This window comes from Hyla sarda, chromosome 1, assembly GCF_029499605.1.
Source record: "Hyla sarda isolate aHylSar1 chromosome 1, aHylSar1.hap1, whole genome shotgun sequence".
Taxonomy (NCBI): domain Eukaryota; kingdom Metazoa; phylum Chordata; class Amphibia; order Anura; family Hylidae; genus Hyla; species Hyla sarda.
The window spans coordinates 288,005,056-288,023,072 of record NC_079189.1 but is presented as its reverse complement, the minus strand read 5'-3'; the positions used below and the strand labels follow the sequence as shown (position 1 = coordinate 288,023,072).

General features: G+C 39.4%; 1 protein-coding gene across 5 annotated transcripts in view; it reads right to left on the bottom strand.

The window, feature by feature from the left end:
• Positions 1-2,972: 2,972 nt before the first annotated feature.
• Positions 2,973-18,017, bottom strand: part of CRTC1 (CREB regulated transcription coactivator 1) — a 205,479-nt gene continuing 190,434 nt past the window's right edge. For all 5 annotated transcript variants that reach the window (XM_056574770.1, XM_056574780.1, XM_056574751.1 and 2 more), the window contains 3 exons: positions 13,420-13,503; positions 7,418-7,598; positions 2,973-7,326 (listed from right to left, as the gene is read on the bottom strand). In XM_056574770.1, the coding sequence (XP_056430745.1) occupies positions 7,115-7,326; positions 7,418-7,598; positions 13,420-13,503 (477 nt within the window). In that variant the 3' untranslated portion in view covers positions 2,973-7,114. The remainder of the gene's footprint in view (positions 7,327-7,417; positions 7,599-13,419; positions 13,504-18,017) is intronic.

The window sequence follows — 18,017 nt, the reverse complement described above, 5'->3', positions numbered from 1 at the left end:
GAGATTTTTACAATTTCCAAGGTGTCTACAATGAGAACATATATGGGTATGTGATCAGTAATTTTTTTATTCTTAAGTGCGTCACACAGACATGTCAAATGCTTTTAAACGGTCCAGATCAAAGAACCCCACCAACGGTTAGGTAGAGCTGGGAGAAGCACAAGGCTAAGAGCTGCACTCTGTGTCTTGCTGCAGGGGAAGGATGTTATAGCCCTACCATGTAGTTCCTCTCCTGCAGCAGCGTGGAAAATACAGCAAGCTGGAGATTAAAGCGATCAACCATGTTCTTCGCCTGGCTTGTTCTAGTGATTATTGGAGGGTCTGAATATCCAGACTGATCAAAACTATTGACACGCCTCTATGACATATAAAAAGTTTTATTCTAAAGTGACACAGACACCTTAATTTAGTAAGTAAAGTTTCATATCTACACATGTAATAAGTGTAAAAAAAATGGCCTTGCTAACAGACATTTATCTAAAATAGTAAGTCATAATCCCATTTTTGCTAATAGGAGGAAACTACCCCTTTATCTTTCTAGGTTTTATGAGAAATAACATGTGTAATGATAATACTGAAAACCTAACCATATGGCCTAACAGCAAGTTGCTTCTCTATAAAAATCATATTCTTTTGCACAGCTATATGAACACGGTTTAGGGGCAATTTTTGGCATTTTGTGATGTTTGTAACTGCATTAATTTGCTCTCAACTATGGTGCTGGTAGTGAATTCAGGTTGTAGTGATCTATAAACACTATAGCAGTTATTATTGCATCTAACAAGCCAATAGGACAAAGATTGAGGGCCTGTTCCCACCATGTTGGCTATCTTTTTAAATTGTCCATTTGATGAATTATTATAATTTTTTATAAGTTTGTTAAAGGGGATGTGCGCTGCCCTAATTTTCGGAGCCCTGCTCACAGCGTCCAGAAGTTCATTACTCCGAATGCTGTGTGCGGGCTTCCGTGTTCGCGGCCACCGGGCGTGACGTCACGCCCGGCCCCTCGTGAAGTCTATGGGAAGGGGGCGTGACAGCGGCTGCGAACACGGAAGCCAGCACACAGCGTTCGGAGTAATGAACTTCCGGACGCTATGAGCGGAGCTCCGAAAGTTAGGGCAGCGCACAACCCCTTTAAAGGGGTATTCCGCCCCTAGACATCTTATCCCCTATCCAAAGGATAGGGGATAAGATGTCAGATCGCCGCGGTCCCGCTGCTGGGGACCCCCGGGATCCCCGCTGCGGCACCGCGCTATCATTACAGCACAGAGCGAGTTCACTCTGTGCGTAATGACGGGCGATACGGGGGACGGAGCAGCGTGACGTCATGGCGCCGCCCCTCGTGACATCACGGCCCGTCCCCTTAATGCAAGTCTATGGGAGGGGGCGTGACGACTGCCACGCCCCCTCCCATAGACTTGTATTGAAAGGGGCGGGCCGTGACATCACAAGGGGCGGAGCCATGATGTAACGATGCTCTGGCCCCTGTACCGCCCATCATTACGTGCAGAGCGAACTCGCTCTGTGCTATAATGATAGCGCGGTGCCGCAGCGGGGATCACAGGGGTCCCCAGCAGCGGGACCGCGGCGATCTGACATCTTATCCCCTATCCTTTGGATAGGGGATAAGATGTCTAGGGGCAGAATACCCCCTTTAACAGATCTGAAGGGTTTTAAGGGGGCTTCTATCATGTTTAAAAAGTCCCTGTCTTTATATAGGACAGACAAAGAGAGACAGTCTTATTGGTGTCCTGAATGATCTCCTCATAATACAAGTCTATAATGGCACAGGATACATCGGCATCATGATGTATCCTTCTTAAAAACAAATTTGCAATCAACTTTGAAGGGGTTGTCCATCAAAAAACAAGGTGTGTGTCTTGGCTGGAAAAGGACTGAAAATGAAAAATACTCACCTGCCTGAATCCCCTGCCATGTCTGTCCCATGGTGTCCAGACCTAGCTGAGATGTGCATTCCTTAGGACCTGCAGGAAACACTAACTTAGCTAATTACTGCCCTAGCCAGGTTCAGGCACCGTGGGAGTAAAGATTCAGACCCAGCCAACACACACTTTGTGTCATATCGCCCTTACGGGGCCCTGGCTCTTCTCCTGAATGGGGCGTGTTCGACCACTGCACAAAGCAGTGGCCGACTCACCCCCTTAATGCAGCTGTAGGGGAGAACCGGAGATTGTCAAGTGCAACCCTCTGGCTCTCCAACAGAGCTGCATTAAGGGGGCGTGTCAGCTGCCGCCTTGTGTGGTGGTTGAACATGACCCATTCAGGAGAAGAGCTGGGGCCCTGTAAGGGGAGAGGTCGGACCCCCTGCAATCTGACACTTATCCCCTATCCTGTGATGTGAACAATGAGCCCCATTACAACTGGTATACAGAGTATAATTATGGAACTGTGATGTCATTCATATCAACTACCTTTACTGATCACTTTTCTGAAGGATGGGAGGTTATATGCCATAGTTCAATAGGAACCAGATACACTACTATTTTTATGTGAGATTGTCATTAATGGATATTTTAGCTGCATAAGTAGTCATGCTAGTAGAAACCCTTCATATTTTTATTCAGTTTGAGGAACAAAATGCATGTAAACGTTGTCAACATAAAATTGGCTTTAGTCTAGAGCACATAGGTAGTGAATAACACATTTTTATAGGACTTTAAATGATATATAACGTATACATATTTAATGGCATCAAAAAAATAGAAAAAGCGCTGGCTCCATTCTTATGTAATCTCTGACAAAAAAAAAACTACAAGACGAAATACAATTAAATGTTTTATACTATAAAGTATTCTACTATAGCTGCATAGTTCAAAAAATATTCCCCATATATATTCTAAATGCAATGTCATATTGTAAAATTGACATGCTATATATATATATATATATATATATATATATATATATATATATATATCTATATATATATATATATATGGTCAGTACTTTCCTCAGGGAGAGGACACCACTTCTGGTGTAAAACGGAAATTTAAGTAGGCAATAGGCAATATAGCACTCTGTGGGCTCCTGGGTAAAAAAATATGCAAAACAGCTAATCACACCACCTTCACAGGTAGTGTGTCCTGCAACCAGCTCAGGCTCCAGTTAAGAAGTCTCAGAACTGACTGCAGGACACACTACCTGTGAAGGTGGTGTGATGAGCTGATTTGCATATATTATACATAAATAACTTTAAAACAAGCAGTTTAGTCTGCATTTGTGCTAACAGAAAGATGCAGCCAGGCCATGGTTGTTAAGCTGCTTGCTGTCCTCATAGGGTTCTACATATCCAATGATATGAAGCCATGGAAAGATGATGTGGAACACGTATTTAGCATCTAGTGTGTGGTCATACTACAATAATAAGCTATTATGAACATTAAAAAGAAGAAGTCTTATGCTCAATTTTACTGAGAAACATATCCCCTATCCGCTGAGGCCCCCACGATCGCTGAGGCCCCAGCTCTCCTGTCTACTTGAGTAACCTGGGGTAAATTCAGTTGACTGGACATAATTTGGAAAGACGTAGTACTGTCTTTACTATGTCTCACAGGGGACAATGCGTATCAGAGCAAATACCCAGCCATGAGGGGGCAAGAACTGCATGTAGAACTCAGAGACAGGATTGTGTGGAGCACAAATCTAGAGCATTTAAAATATTCTGCTGCACTGAAAATTCCCTAGAGCAGAGTGGCCTAAAAAAAATTCTTAAATGTAACAAGTTTGGAACAACCCGGACTCTTTCTTGGGCTGACCACCCCACCAAATTAAATAATTAGTGAAGAAGGAACTTGGTAAGAGAGATTACCAAGAACCCAATAGTCACACTGGCTGAGCTCCAAAGATCCTGTGTGCAGATGGGAGAAACTTTAAAAGAAGGACAACCACCACTGCAGCACTCCAGTAAAAGACACACGAAAGTCCAAAAAAAAGTACCTTACTGACTCTAAGACTGTGAAAAACAATATTATCTTCTCTGAGAAACCTAAGATTGAAGATTGTGGCCTCAAATAAAAGAGTGATGATCACCTGCCCAATATTATTCCTACGGTAAAGCATGGTGGTGATGGAATCATGCTGTGGGGGTGTTTTTCAGCAGTTGGGACAGGGAGACTGTTCAGGGTTAAGGAGGTTGATGAAGCAAAGATATTCAGAACAGAGCTACTCTTAATGAAAACCTAATCAAGCTCACATTTCCACCTTCATCTTTTAACAAGATGATAAACCTAAGCAAAAAAAAAAAAAAAACCACACAGGAGTAGCTCTTAGGGGCAAGTTCACAAATGGCCCAGCCAGAGCTCTGAACTAAAACCTCCATCCAACCCGTCAGAGCTTAAGAGCATCAGCAGAGAAGAATGGCAGACAATCCCCAAATCCAGGAGTGCAAACCATGTGGCATCAACCTTTAGTAGACTAGAGGCAGAAAGTGCTATCAAAGGAGCTTCAACTAAGTACTGAGTAAAGGGTCTGAATACTTATATGAATCCAACATTTTAGTTTTTCCTTTAAATTAGCAAAGAACTGTAATATGTTTTCACTCTGTCGCAACTCAACAAAATGTGAAAAAAGTTAATCTGAAAACTTCCTGAATGCATTGTAAATATATATGGTACGGTGGATAAAAACAATAAATAAAAAAAAGTCATGTTTATTTGCTAGACATATGATTTGCAATAATGACTACCCAAGCAATAGTATGTAGAGCAGACCTGTAAAGCAGTCAAAAACAAACTCAGGGGCATCCACGCTTACCAATGTAGTGGTGAGATAGTACAGTATGTTGAACATCCCTGCTTTTGAGATTAGTGTCTTCTTAAAAAAAAATATAATAAAAAAATAAAAGAAAAATAAAAGCATTGGTATAGGAACATTTGTGGCTCGAACAGAGTTTTTTGGGTCTATAAATAAAATATGTAATATATTTTTACTTCGCAATATCTGACTTTGCAATGCAGTGTAACATGATAAATTACCACCACAGTGGTACTCAATTGTCTTTCACGCGAAAATTACTTGGCATCGTATGAATGTCATTCTATATATTTGTAAACAAGGAGACGTAGGGTTGGCAGAATATGGAGCAGAATCAAGAACATGCTGCCAAGAGGTACGTTTGTAGTCAGATTTTGAACTGGAACGGTCAGCATTGAGATCATTATGAGCCAACTCCCAGCAAAGATGGATTTTTCATTTAGTCCAATTTATTTTAATAATTATTGGTAGCCTGCCTATACCCAGTTCAGGTACGGTCACTTAAGAGTAGTATTGTGTTTGTGAAAGCATGAACTGATATTTGCTCCAACACACACACACACAAAAAAGTTTAAAGGGTTGCTAAAAGCAAAATATCAAACCTTGCAGGCAATTCTGAAATGATAGACTAAAAACAATCAAATACTGGAAACAACATTCTTATATCCTGTCTTAATTCAACATTGAATAGATTTTTTGTATAATTTTTCTATTAGCATTTCAGTTTAACATTAATACATTTCCAAAAGCTTTCTTTTCAATTAAAACCAGCACCCAGCAGTAGTCACTCACTCTAGGGATCAGTTTATGTTTTGCTATAAGGGCCCTAAACATATAAGGCATATGTGATAATAATGCTGAAGGGTTTGTACTGAAGGAAACACGGTCAATATCATTTTGTTCTATTATCAATTTGGTTTTTACAGACATGCATACACACTAGTATAATCGCACACTCCTTCCTCGGTCAGGGAAAATTAGCAACCTTCCCAGGCGTTCGTCACCAGGAATGAGTTTCTGGTTGACTTAATAGAAGGCTTTCAGACCAATAAGTATTGTAAAATGGTGCATAAATCACAGAACCTGTCTGCATCGTGCACTGTTACATCTCAATCATAGCAAAGATAGTGATATTTTTGTGTAATAGTTTGTCCATGAAGCTGCATCTTGAATGCAGATAAGAGAGCTGGTATTACAAATGTGCAGCATTGCAGCAAAGACATCTTTTCAACGGCAGGTATTGTTTTTTTCATTGAACAATAAAACATGCATGAGCATGCTTTGTTGATGTTATTAGCATACAAGAGGGAGAAAATAATAGCTATTTAGCTGCTATACCACTTTCCAGCAGCAATAAAACAAGACTGACACGGTGATTCATTAGTATATTCGGTGTCACCGTGTAATTACCAATTACTCAGTGGAAAGGAACTATTAAGGTTAAGCAAATGACAACCATGGTTTGTCCATTCTTTCTAGAATAAGTGAGTTTCTTGGTAAAATTCACACAGCATTCCCTTTTCATTATTCTACAGAAATTAACTTCCAGTTTGCATAAGAAAAAAAAAAAAAACATTGGCATTATGAAGCATCACAACACTCCATACCTGTAAAACACTTAAATATTATAGAAAATTAAATAGCAGTACTTAACATTATTGTTGCCGGCCTTTTCCTGCAGCAACTGGGTCAAGAGACCGAGAAACAAAACAATTAACAAAATACACAATTTAAAAGACTGGAATAGAAAGAAGCTTGCATCAGATGTATTTAGCTACAGGAAAGTCTCCACTGAAGATCACTTTCATCCTCCAAATAGCACTGCGCTACAGATCGCCTTGACTGAAAAGAATTTTTCCTTTATGAATACATGAGCATGGTTAAATGTATTCATGCAGCATATTCCCAGATCTAAGTTGAATTTTTGATAGAAATACTAATTACAACTTATGTTCTGGCCTTCCGTTCATCACTGTTTATATTCGGTATGCAGCATTACTGGATATATCTTGAAGACCACAACCTTCCTGTATAGCTCTTCTTTTATTCCCTAACTTCCGCACAGGTGCTTATGTCATTTTGCCGAGGACAACTTTGGTGGTGAGAGTGGGGATTTCATGTGTAGTCCTTCATCAGGCTGCAATGAGTGAATTACAAGATCTAAAACATGTTGCACAATGAGGGATTTGTAGCACTGCAAGCTTGGGACAACAAGGTTTTACTCATTGTACATCACAGAGCAACACCTCTCAGCAGTTGCCTTAGACACGGCTGACTTGCTGAACTTTTATGCTCAGCTGGGGCAGGGGGCAGCATATTTTGTAATTTGCAAGTGTTTTGTCTACAGTCGGTCCATTCTGAAAGTATCTTCTGTGGCAGGGTCAGTCAAGACCATATCTGGGTCGTTAAGCATATGCAGTCCATCCAAAGTCAAGGGATCAATTTTCAGTTCATCCAATGGAAACTGTGAATCAGAGTCAAAACTTACATCTCCAACCTCAGCCAATGAATTGGAAAGTTCCTTTGATAAACTTGGGGGAGACTCCCCTGTTACTGAAAATGATAAACATAAGGATTAGGTAAAGAAGAAAATGTATCTCTGGAATGTACTGCATATTGCTCAAGCTGAATAGAAATGACTTACCTGTGAGGATGATGTTCGGTATGTTGCCGTGGCTGGCATAGCTAAGCTGCTGAGAATCTTGTAAACTGCTGTGACTACTCGTAAGTCCCATCATAGCAGCCTGAGAATAGTTAAGGGTCGAACAAGGACTGTAAAGGCTGTTAGAGCTGATTGCATTTTCAATCATGTTGAACTGTTCAAGCTGCAGAAAAAGTAAAAAACAAAAGCCACAAATTATACATAAAAAAGCTTTTATATTTTCCTTTATGCGGATTATTGCATAAGTTGGTAAGAAAAATCTTGTTTCCACCTGTGCTATGAATCAATCTTTTCACTTTTTTTTTTCTCTCAAAAGGCATACATACCACAGAGTAATGACATATGCAGCTCCTGTGGAGTCATTGAGGCAGCATGATACATTAGTACATCATGTCCATATATTGCACACATAGGGGGAGATTTATCAATCAGCCTGAAACCCTAATTGTCTGGTTTTTCCCACAGCAACCAATCACAGCTCAATTTTTGAATCTTAATGGGCTCTTGTAAAGTGAAAGTTGAGCTGGGATTGGTTGTTATGGGAAAAACCAGACAATTAGGGTTTCAGGCTGATTGATAAATCAGCTGCTATCTGTGGTTGACAAATGCCAAAAGGTGGCCAAGATAGGAAATCCTGGTTATAATCTGATTATATTCCAATCTTCGACAGCATTGTCTGGCATGTTTTTTACCCAGATAAAAAAAAAATTTTTAAAATTAAAACAGTCTCAGACTTGCCATGTTGTTTGTCATTTTTATTCTTAATAACCAGGATTAAAAAGCGATAAATAAAAAAAAGTCACATTACATCTAAAATGCTACCAGTAAAAAAAAATAAAAAAATAAAAAAGACAGTGGGCATTGTCATTAAAGAATATCCTTCCCTACATAAGCATGCAAACTTGCCTGCCCACAGTTATACTGTGGCTACTGCTTGTGGACTGGACTGCCTGCATGCCATGGCGAATAGCCACATGATTTTGCTAATAAATCTTTACCCCAGAAAACTATATATATTAAATTTGTTCAGCTCCTCTTGCTCTACAACAGGATGTATGCAGACCGCACTTCTTGATCATCAGGACCAGTTTCCTTTTAAGTGTCCAGAGTCTGTAACCCTAAAAATATCATAAGAGTGATGATTGGACATTTGAGTCTAATTGATTCTATACTAAATGCAGACCTAGGAACCGGTTACCTGAAACAGATTATTTTGTACTGTTAAACATTGTACATTTGTTCCCACAATCACAAATCAATATCCATATTACATTAGGGAGGCCAATTCTCATTTACTTGCAGCAAGTAAGCAGCACAGATCTCAGCTGCAGCGTACTGAATAATTTAGCGCAATGTGATACGCACAGTATTAAATATTTACCAATGTTTCCCATTTAAGTGCAGTCTGTAAGATAATGGGTATGTTTTTAAGTCAGAAAGACTTTCCAAATGTCATTATATTTACTAAAATAATAAAAATATTAAAAATTGCCATTCTCACAATTTAGTCTTCCTATTGCTTCTAAGTGTACTGACAAGATGAATAACACATAAGGGGAGTTTTGGGGGGAAAGCATATTTTCAAAAAAGTTAGTAAAAATCTCTGCTAAAGTCTACTGATTTAACTGCTATTTATATGGCTAAGTATACACTACCAAAACAGAATATTCACTCAGCGACATCAAAATGAGAAAAGCTCAGATGTTATTAGAAGGAATCATATGTGGGAAAATGAAACTATCAGATTGTTCCAAATAAAATCTAATCTAACTAAACTAAATACATTCTAATCATGTAAACACAGATGCATATATTGAAAGATGCACACAGAATGAATTCATTTGTGATCCAGCAAAAACTTGTTCTTAACATGATATTTAAGAGACTATGAAGGATGACCTGATGGAGAAAAAAAAGTAATGCAGTGAAGTCAGTAGGGATGGAGCTTTAGAGGGGAGTAGACAATCATCCCTGGAATAAGCTGTAAACGTCTTAGCACAGATGACTTGTCTAAGGATGCATGGCACAAGGAAATGGAACAGACTGCACAGAAGAGAAGTGGAATCGTTTTAAGAGTTAACTATCCCCATGCAGACAAGCTCTAATGCAGGCTAATTCCCCGGTCAATAGAAGATCAAACTAAAAATGGTGCTCTGTTAGATTTTATAAAGAAACCATCAATGCAAATTGTCTCTCAAATGTGGCAATAAAGGACATATTGGCAAATTTGGACCATAATGAAATCACTTTTGATTTCAGAAAGAAGCTATTAAAATAAAAAAAAGGTAAATTCCTTAGTTAAAGGGGTACTCCGGCTCTAAGACATCTTATCCCCTATCCAAAGGATAGGAGATAAGATGTTTGATTGTGGGGGTCTTACTGCTGGGGACCCCCGCAATCTCTCATGCAGCACCCACCTGTCTCAGCTGCACGGAGCGATGACCGATCCATGTCTGAAGACTCATGACCACAGGGCCGGAGTATCGTGACGTCCCGACTCCGCACCCCCCTTGTGATGTCATGCCCCGCCTACTCAATGCAAGCATATGGGAGGGGGTCTGACAGCCGTTACGCCCCCTTCCATAGACTTGCATTAAGGGAGTGGGGTGTGACATTGAAAGGGACGGAGTCGTGACATCACTATACTCCGGCTCTGTGGTCGTGAGAGTTCAGACACGGAGCGATCATTGCTCCGTGCAGCTGAGACAGGTGGGTGATGCATGAGAGATTGAGCGGGTCCCCAGTGGTGGGACCCATGCGATCAGACATGTCTTGGGGCCGGAGTACCCCTTTAAGGCCACCACTTCAATCTGTGGACTGGAACAACTCTGGCCTACATTCATTAAATTAAGACATACATAGAGCTAAAAAAAAAAAAAAAAGTAAACAACCTTATGCATGCATGCATGCATATTAGTGCAAAATACATAAATGTGCAACCGGTCTTTGAATTCTCTAAATTTTACATGTTTGCATATAATTCACTTATCTTTAAGAGTTCAAAATACATAACATTTTTAAGCAGTGTGCACCTTTTTATGTAGTAGGATATGCTACTCTTAATAGAAATGAGCCTTTGTGGTCTTATAATGTCCCTGGGTGACATGGAGCCTATGCAGAGTTGTCACACAACATGGCAACCAGACAATAGTCACTTGGGCCATCATTGTTTTTATATACATACTACAGTCATCTAGCACTTTTGCACTTTATTTTGTATATTTCTTTATATTGATGTATTAACGAATTGATTGTACTGCACCCGAGCATTATATAAACCAGTCACTTTGCACATTAAATTGCTTGACAATGGCCACATGAGACTGCCAAAACTTAACCCACCAGGACCTACATTTACTTCCTAAGCGGAAGGAGCTGGCCTCGCTTCATAGGCAGCAGGTCCCAGCTGCTATCAGCTGGCTGAACCTGGATGGAAATGGCAGACATCAGCAATCATGCTGATGTCCGCCATTAACTCTTTACATGTGATCAATAGTAATCACTACATCTTAACTAGTTGCGGTACTTACACAACATCGGACCAGCTCCGGTATGATCGAGGGAGATCCAACGAATGAAAATGGCCTATACTATTTCACTTATTCTGCTGTCCTGCGATATCTTCTTGGATAATCTTGGCCAATGATCAAACCTTTTTCACTAATATAGTGTACTATATCATTATCACTAATGTAGCACAATGTCATATATTTATTAGTCACTAATATAGGGTACCATTCTATATAATTTTTTTGATGATGATAAAAGTTTAACCCCTTAACGACAAAGGACGTAAACGTACGTCCTTGTGTGGCGGTACTTCGTGCACCAGGATGTACATTTACATCGTGTACATGAAAGCGAGCATCGGCATGATGATTGGGTCATGTGCGACAGGTCCTGGCTGCTGATAGAAGCCAGGGACCCGCCTGTAATTGCCAACATCCGCGATCGCACGGATGTCCGCCATTAACCCCTCAGATGCCATGATTAATACAGATCACGGCATCTGCGGCAGCGCAGCTGCATTTAATGCTGATCTGATAGCGTGTGGCCGTGGGGATCAGGTCAATTAACATGGCGGACGGAGGTCCCCTAACCTGCCCCCGCCGCCTTCCCAACTTCTTCGGCTCTGGTCTGAGATCGCGCAAACCAGAGCAGAAGTTAGCCGATAACACTGATCAGTGCTATGCCCTATACATAGCACTGAACAGTATTAGCAATCTAATGATTTCTATAAATAGTCCCCTATGGGGACATAAAGAGTAAAAAAATAAAATGGAAAAATCCCCTCTCCCAATAAAAGTGCAAAATGTCCCTTTTTCCCATTTTACCCCTAAAAAGTGTAAAAAATAATAATAATTTATAAACATATTTGGTATCGCTGTGTGCGTAAATGTATGAACTATTAAAATAGATCCTGTACGGTAAACGGCGCGAATGTACAAAAAAATTAATAAATCCCAAATTGCTGCTTTTTTTGTCACATTATATAAATATATATATAAAAAAAAAGTATATAAAAATTAATTAAAGTGTTGTATACAAATGTGGTATCAATAAAAAGTACAGATCGTGGTGCAAAAAAATGAGCCCTCATTCCGCCGATTATACGGAAAAATGAAAAAAGTTATAGTCAAAAGAGGGATTGTAAACGTACTAATTTGGTTAAAAAGCTTGCTTTTTTTTTTTTTTTTTTTTAAGCGCAACAATAGAAAAGTATGTAATCATGGGTATCAAACCAATTTGGGCCTAGTTACTTTACAACTTCGTAGCCTTCAACGACTTTGCCGAACACCACGTGTTTTCCGTCCAGCCATTCAATTTTAGCAGTGCAGATAAAGAACTGAGAACCAATGTTTATATCGATCGTGGACTGCAGCCACAACATCAGTTCTAATTAGCATGCAGCTGTAGGCTTTGAATTGAAATTCAATGTTGATATCGATAAGGCCAGCGAGTTGAGGTTTTTAACTTTTCAAGTTTTCAAAGGCTACAAATAAAAGTTAAGTTTTAAAATGATAACAGGATGGCAAATTTAGGGTTTTAGTGATCACTTAGTGATCAATTGTATATATAAAATGGCAAGCGGACCTCTACTTACCGGCTCTGTGCCACTCCAGGGGTGATCTTGTATACTTTGTCCACATAGGTAGGCATTACAAATAGATCGCTGATGTTACTGATCAGTGCTAAGCCAATGCATGGCACTGAACAGTAACAGCAATCCAAAGATAGCTATAAATAGTCCCCTATGGGGACATAAAAAATGTAAAGCAAATTGTACAACGGTCGTTTGGGGAGGGGCCTGTTCCCCCCAATAAGTGAATAAGCCACCACTCCAATAACATTTTAATTAGCTACTCTCATTTTACAAAAAAAAAAAAAAAATATGAAACAAACATTTAATATTGCCTTGTGCAGAAATGTCCAAACTATTAAAATATAATTTTAATAATGGTGTAAGGTGAACAAAATTTAATTAAAAAAAAACATATCAAAGTCCAAAATTGCTATTTTTAGTCAACTCATCCAAGAAAAATATCACATATAAGCAGAAGTGATACCGATAACTACAGATCACAGCTCAAAAATGAGTTCTCATCCAGTTGTGTATGTAGAAAAAATAAGAAATCTAGAATTTTAAAAACACCCATTTTGTTAACCTTACACGATAAAATAAAAAGCAGTACAATAGTAGAAAAGCACGTGAACATGGGTATCAATTTAATTGTAGTGACCCACAGAATGAAGCGAACATGTCAGTTTTACCACAAACACAGTGTAAGAAAAAAACTAAACTCCTAAAGTTGCAAAATTGTCTCCCCCCCCCCCCCCCCCCCCAAGTACAATTGTTCAAACAGAATACAACCTCTCATATGGCCCTATGGATGGAAAAATAAAATAGTTATGGCTGTTATCTCAAGACCAAAATGAACTGTGTCCTTAAAGAGTTAAAAAGTACATTTAATTTTGCAACATACCTGATGGGACAAAGCATTTGTTTGCCGTGCTGTCATCTGCTGGTCATAAAAGGAATCTCCAAACACACTGCCTAAAATTGAATGCTATAGAGGAGAGGAAAAACAAGTTGGTAATGGTGATCATACACTAAAAGTCCAAAATGATTTTCAATGATTCTTTTTTACAGCACTGGTGGACAAAAAAATCTAATCAGCCAGTTAACTCTTTAAAGGGAATCTGACAGCTTGTTCAACCACACTAAACCGCATACAAAGGGTTATAGTTTGGGTTAACATGAGTAAAATGATTTTCTCCCCCCGATTGGCTGTCCTGTTCGCGAAACAGAGCCCTCATTGCTGATATGAAAATGAGCTCTTTTTTGCAATGGAGGTGGGAGCCAGCAATGCGAGCATCCCTCCCTTCGTCCCCTCTTCCCACCGGTTCCCATCTCTATCTTGCAAAAGAGCTTATTTGCATATTAGCAATGGGGGGGGGGGGGGACTCTCACTAATAGGACCATCAATTTAGTGAGGGTGGTGTCGGGGTAATATCTCATTTATGATAAATTTATCAGCTGTTAGATTTATCAGCTGTGGAGATAAGGGATGTATCTCCACAGAGAACAGTTTTTACATACCCCTTAGACCACATTATGCTATTATCCATTATATAAATTATATCCAGACCTCATTTCACGTGAAGGATTTTTTTTCAGGTAACCATACATTATGGGCATTTTCTTGGATAAGACCACCCCCATGTTTTGATGCAATTTTGTGTGGTCTTCTCACTATAAATTTATATACACACACAGTTTTTATGGTAATTAAGCAAATTCCTGTGCAGTCAGGTTATAATATGCAAATACTAAATAATACTAATAACAGATGCTAACCAGGTTTACTGCACATTTTTCCCTGTTGGAGACCCTGGATTAGTTGTCCACGTCTGCAAAGGCAATTATCTTTTCCCATAAAAGCTACATATAGAACACACTTACATTTTATATCATGTATACAAGGACATATACGGTGTGTTTCATTGGTGAATAATACATTTATGGATGAGCGAGGTCACTTAAATACACCAATTAAAGGGGTTATCCAGGAATAGAAAAACAGAGCGAATTTCTTTCGAAAAACAGCTCCATGTCTGTCCCAGGTTGCGAGTGGTATTACAACTTTGCTCCATTCAGTTTAATGGAACCGAGCTGCAGAACACCACCCAATCTGTAGAGAGACCAGGAACATTTTTTTGAAACCTGGATAATCTCTAAGTATTTACAAAAAAGGATACAACTCTTAGGTATTTCAATTCAGAATTTCAATTGCTCTTTTTTTGTGTTATACTTACCTAAATTCATAAGACAACACTTCTCGTAGTGAATGATCTACCGATTTAAATCCTCCAAGTACCAATACATTTAATAACCACTTTCTTTTGCATAAAATCTCTCCTCAAGGCACAGAGCAATATACAACAGTGTTGACCAATAAAGGACATTTAATAAAATAAGCCAGCTTGCTACAGGTAAGAAATCTTTTTTTGCATAGCAAACAATGGAACACAAAACCAACGAATACAGACGTAAACAAGTTGCAGGACATTTCTAAACACTGACTTATACACACTATTTGCGATCTCAACAGTCCTTTGTAAGAATGAAAACAATTTCTAACACACTAGCAGTGCGCAAACATACAAATATTTTCGAAAAAAAAATCTCATGCTTACGGCACAAATTCATAAGTAGAAAGTCTACAGTGTAAAAGAAGCTCAATATTTTTGATGCCTACATTTTCTAGTTAACCTAAAGTAAAAAAAGTATTTCCATTTGACAAACTGATTGCATACTGCTAGGATATACCATCACTTTATGACCACGGGGGTCCAGACTGTATGAGTGAGAGTATCCTTCACAACCCCTAGCTATCAATGTGGCCCCAACTAAGTAAACAGAAAAGACGGCCAGGAGTCTACTGAGGGAAGCAGCTCTACAATAGCACAGCACCCCTTCATTCTCACAACCCCCACAATAGGCCATCACTTTATGAAATGGAAATACCATTCAGACACTTACCTTGACTTGTGTTTGTTAAACCCTTGAAGTATAACTGGTTAAACTGTACATTAGTAAAGAGGAACATGATTGAGTTGCAGCAAAATAATTGCTCAAATATTGAATCTAACAATCTCGCTTGCCTTCTTTCCATAGGAATTGTTATAGGAAACATTGAACCTCTGTCATGAAAGTTATTAGGTGTGTTACAATTTTATAGTACTTCCATTATGATTTCCAATCTGATAAATATCTTCAACCTTAAAGGGGTATCACAGTGGAAAACATTTATTTATTTATTTTCAAATCAATTGGTGCCAGAAAGTTAAACAAATTTGTAAATTAATTCTATTTAAAAATCCTAATCCTTTCAGATCTTCTCAGTTGCTGTATAAAGTTGCTGTATACTACAGAGGAAGTTGTATTTCTTTCTGGAGTTCTTTTCAGTCTTACAACGGTGCTCTCTGCTGACACCTCTGTCCATGTCAGGTACTCTTCGGAGCAGGAGGGGTTTTCTATGAGGACTCTAGACAGAGGTGTCAGCAGAGAGCACTGTGGTCAGACAGAAAACAACTAAACTTTCTCTAGAGCATACAGTAGCTGATATATACTGAAAGGGTTAAGATTTTTTAATAGAAGTAATTTACAAATCTGTTTAACTTTCTGGAGCCAGTTGATATGAAATGTTTTTTCTCCACCTGTACCTTTCATATACAATGGCTATAATATCTATCCATGTTGCATTGTGATTGTTTGTCATTTATTACTTGTGATACATGTCCTGTATAAATGTCCTTCTGTATGCACAACTTCTAATTCCATTACCCTTGTCTGTGTTCGTTTAATATTTTAAAATAACTTTTTTGATCAAGGGACCATGGAGCCTGCATGTCTACCAGGCTTGGGTATAGGTGTGACCAGTCATAGAAGGGGGGGTCATTAACACAGCTGTTCTATGACAGGAAATTTAACACAATTTTCAGCCAACCAGGCACCAGCTTGGATGTCAATAGATGAAAGATGTATGGAGGTGGCCCACTTGAAAAATGGCCATGTCTTCCAATATTAAATATGGGGGTCAGGGAAGTACGTCCCCAGCCCCTATCTTATACGATTGGATTCTCCATCATACTACCTTTAAAATGAGTCCTCACATGACTCTTGTGTATCGATCTCTGCCCGAACTGTATGTACTGGGTAAATCATACACAATCAGGGGGTCATGTCAGGTACCCCTAGAAAAAGGATTTGATGGAGACCCCAAATATAAGAAAATGATATGGGTTCCTGGCTCATGATAGAAGATAGAGGTACTTTACTATTCTTTGGGCATAAAGGTATGATAAGGAAGTGGGCAAAATCGCTCTCTTGTCCTTGTCCCGCCAGGGGCTTAACATAGGGTGCACTTGCATGGGGGGACAAGATCTAATTTTGGATACTAGATGCCATTTCCTACCAGACCCCAAGGAAAAGAACTCTGTAACTTTTGTAATTAAGGATTCAATTTTTTTTCTCGTTTTATTTTTATTTTCTGAGTGGTGAAACTTTGTCTTGTTAATATCTGTTTTTATTTGTAATGTGAATATTTTTCTTTCATAATAAAATCATTCATTTATTAAGTACCGACTTATGTCTGGTAATACGGACATACATGGTCCTTGAAGAGAGCCAAGTTTTAGTCTTAAATTTACATACCTGTTCAGCTACATTATAGATTCTGGTTAATCTGGTTAATGATTTTTTTTTAATCATTATTTTCGGTCTAGTGTAGACAAATAGTGATTTTATAGATAACCCCACCACCCGCTTGTGTCGGTTCGTGACAGTAGCCCGTTAAAACATCTTGCTTGCTCAGCTCCCAAGTTTTTCTGGGTTGGGGTACCCCTGCCACCTCAGAAAGGTCTGCAAGGCTAATCCTATATGTGACACACTGCTCTAAAAAAATAAAAAATAAAGGAAACCCTTAAACAACACAATGTAACTCAAGTCAATCACACTTCTGTGAAATCACACTGTCCGCTCAGGAAGCAACACTGATTGACAATCAATTTCATATGTTGTTGTTCAAATGGAACAGACAACCGTTGGAAAATAAAGGAAATTAGCATGACACCCCCGATACAAGAGTGGGTCTGCAGGTGGTGACCACAGACCACTTCTCAGTTCCTATGCTTCCTGGCTGATGCTTTGGTCACTCTTGAATGCTGGCGGTGCTTTCACTCTAGTGGTAGCATGAGACGGAGTCTACAACCCACACAAGTGGCTCAGGTAGCGCAGCTCATCCAGGATGGCACATCAATGCGAGCTGTGGCAAGAAGGTTTGCTGTGTCTGTCAGAGTAGTGTCCAGAGCATGGAGGCGCTACCAGGAGACAGGCCAGTACATCAGGAGATGTAGAGGAGGCCAACAACCCAGCAGCAGGAGGAGCACTGCCAGAGCCCTGAAAAATGACCTCCAGCAGGCCACAAATGTGCATGTGTCCACTCAAACGCTCAGAAACAAACTCCATGAGGGTGGTATGAGGGCCTGACGTCCACAGGTGTGGGTTGTGCTTACAGCC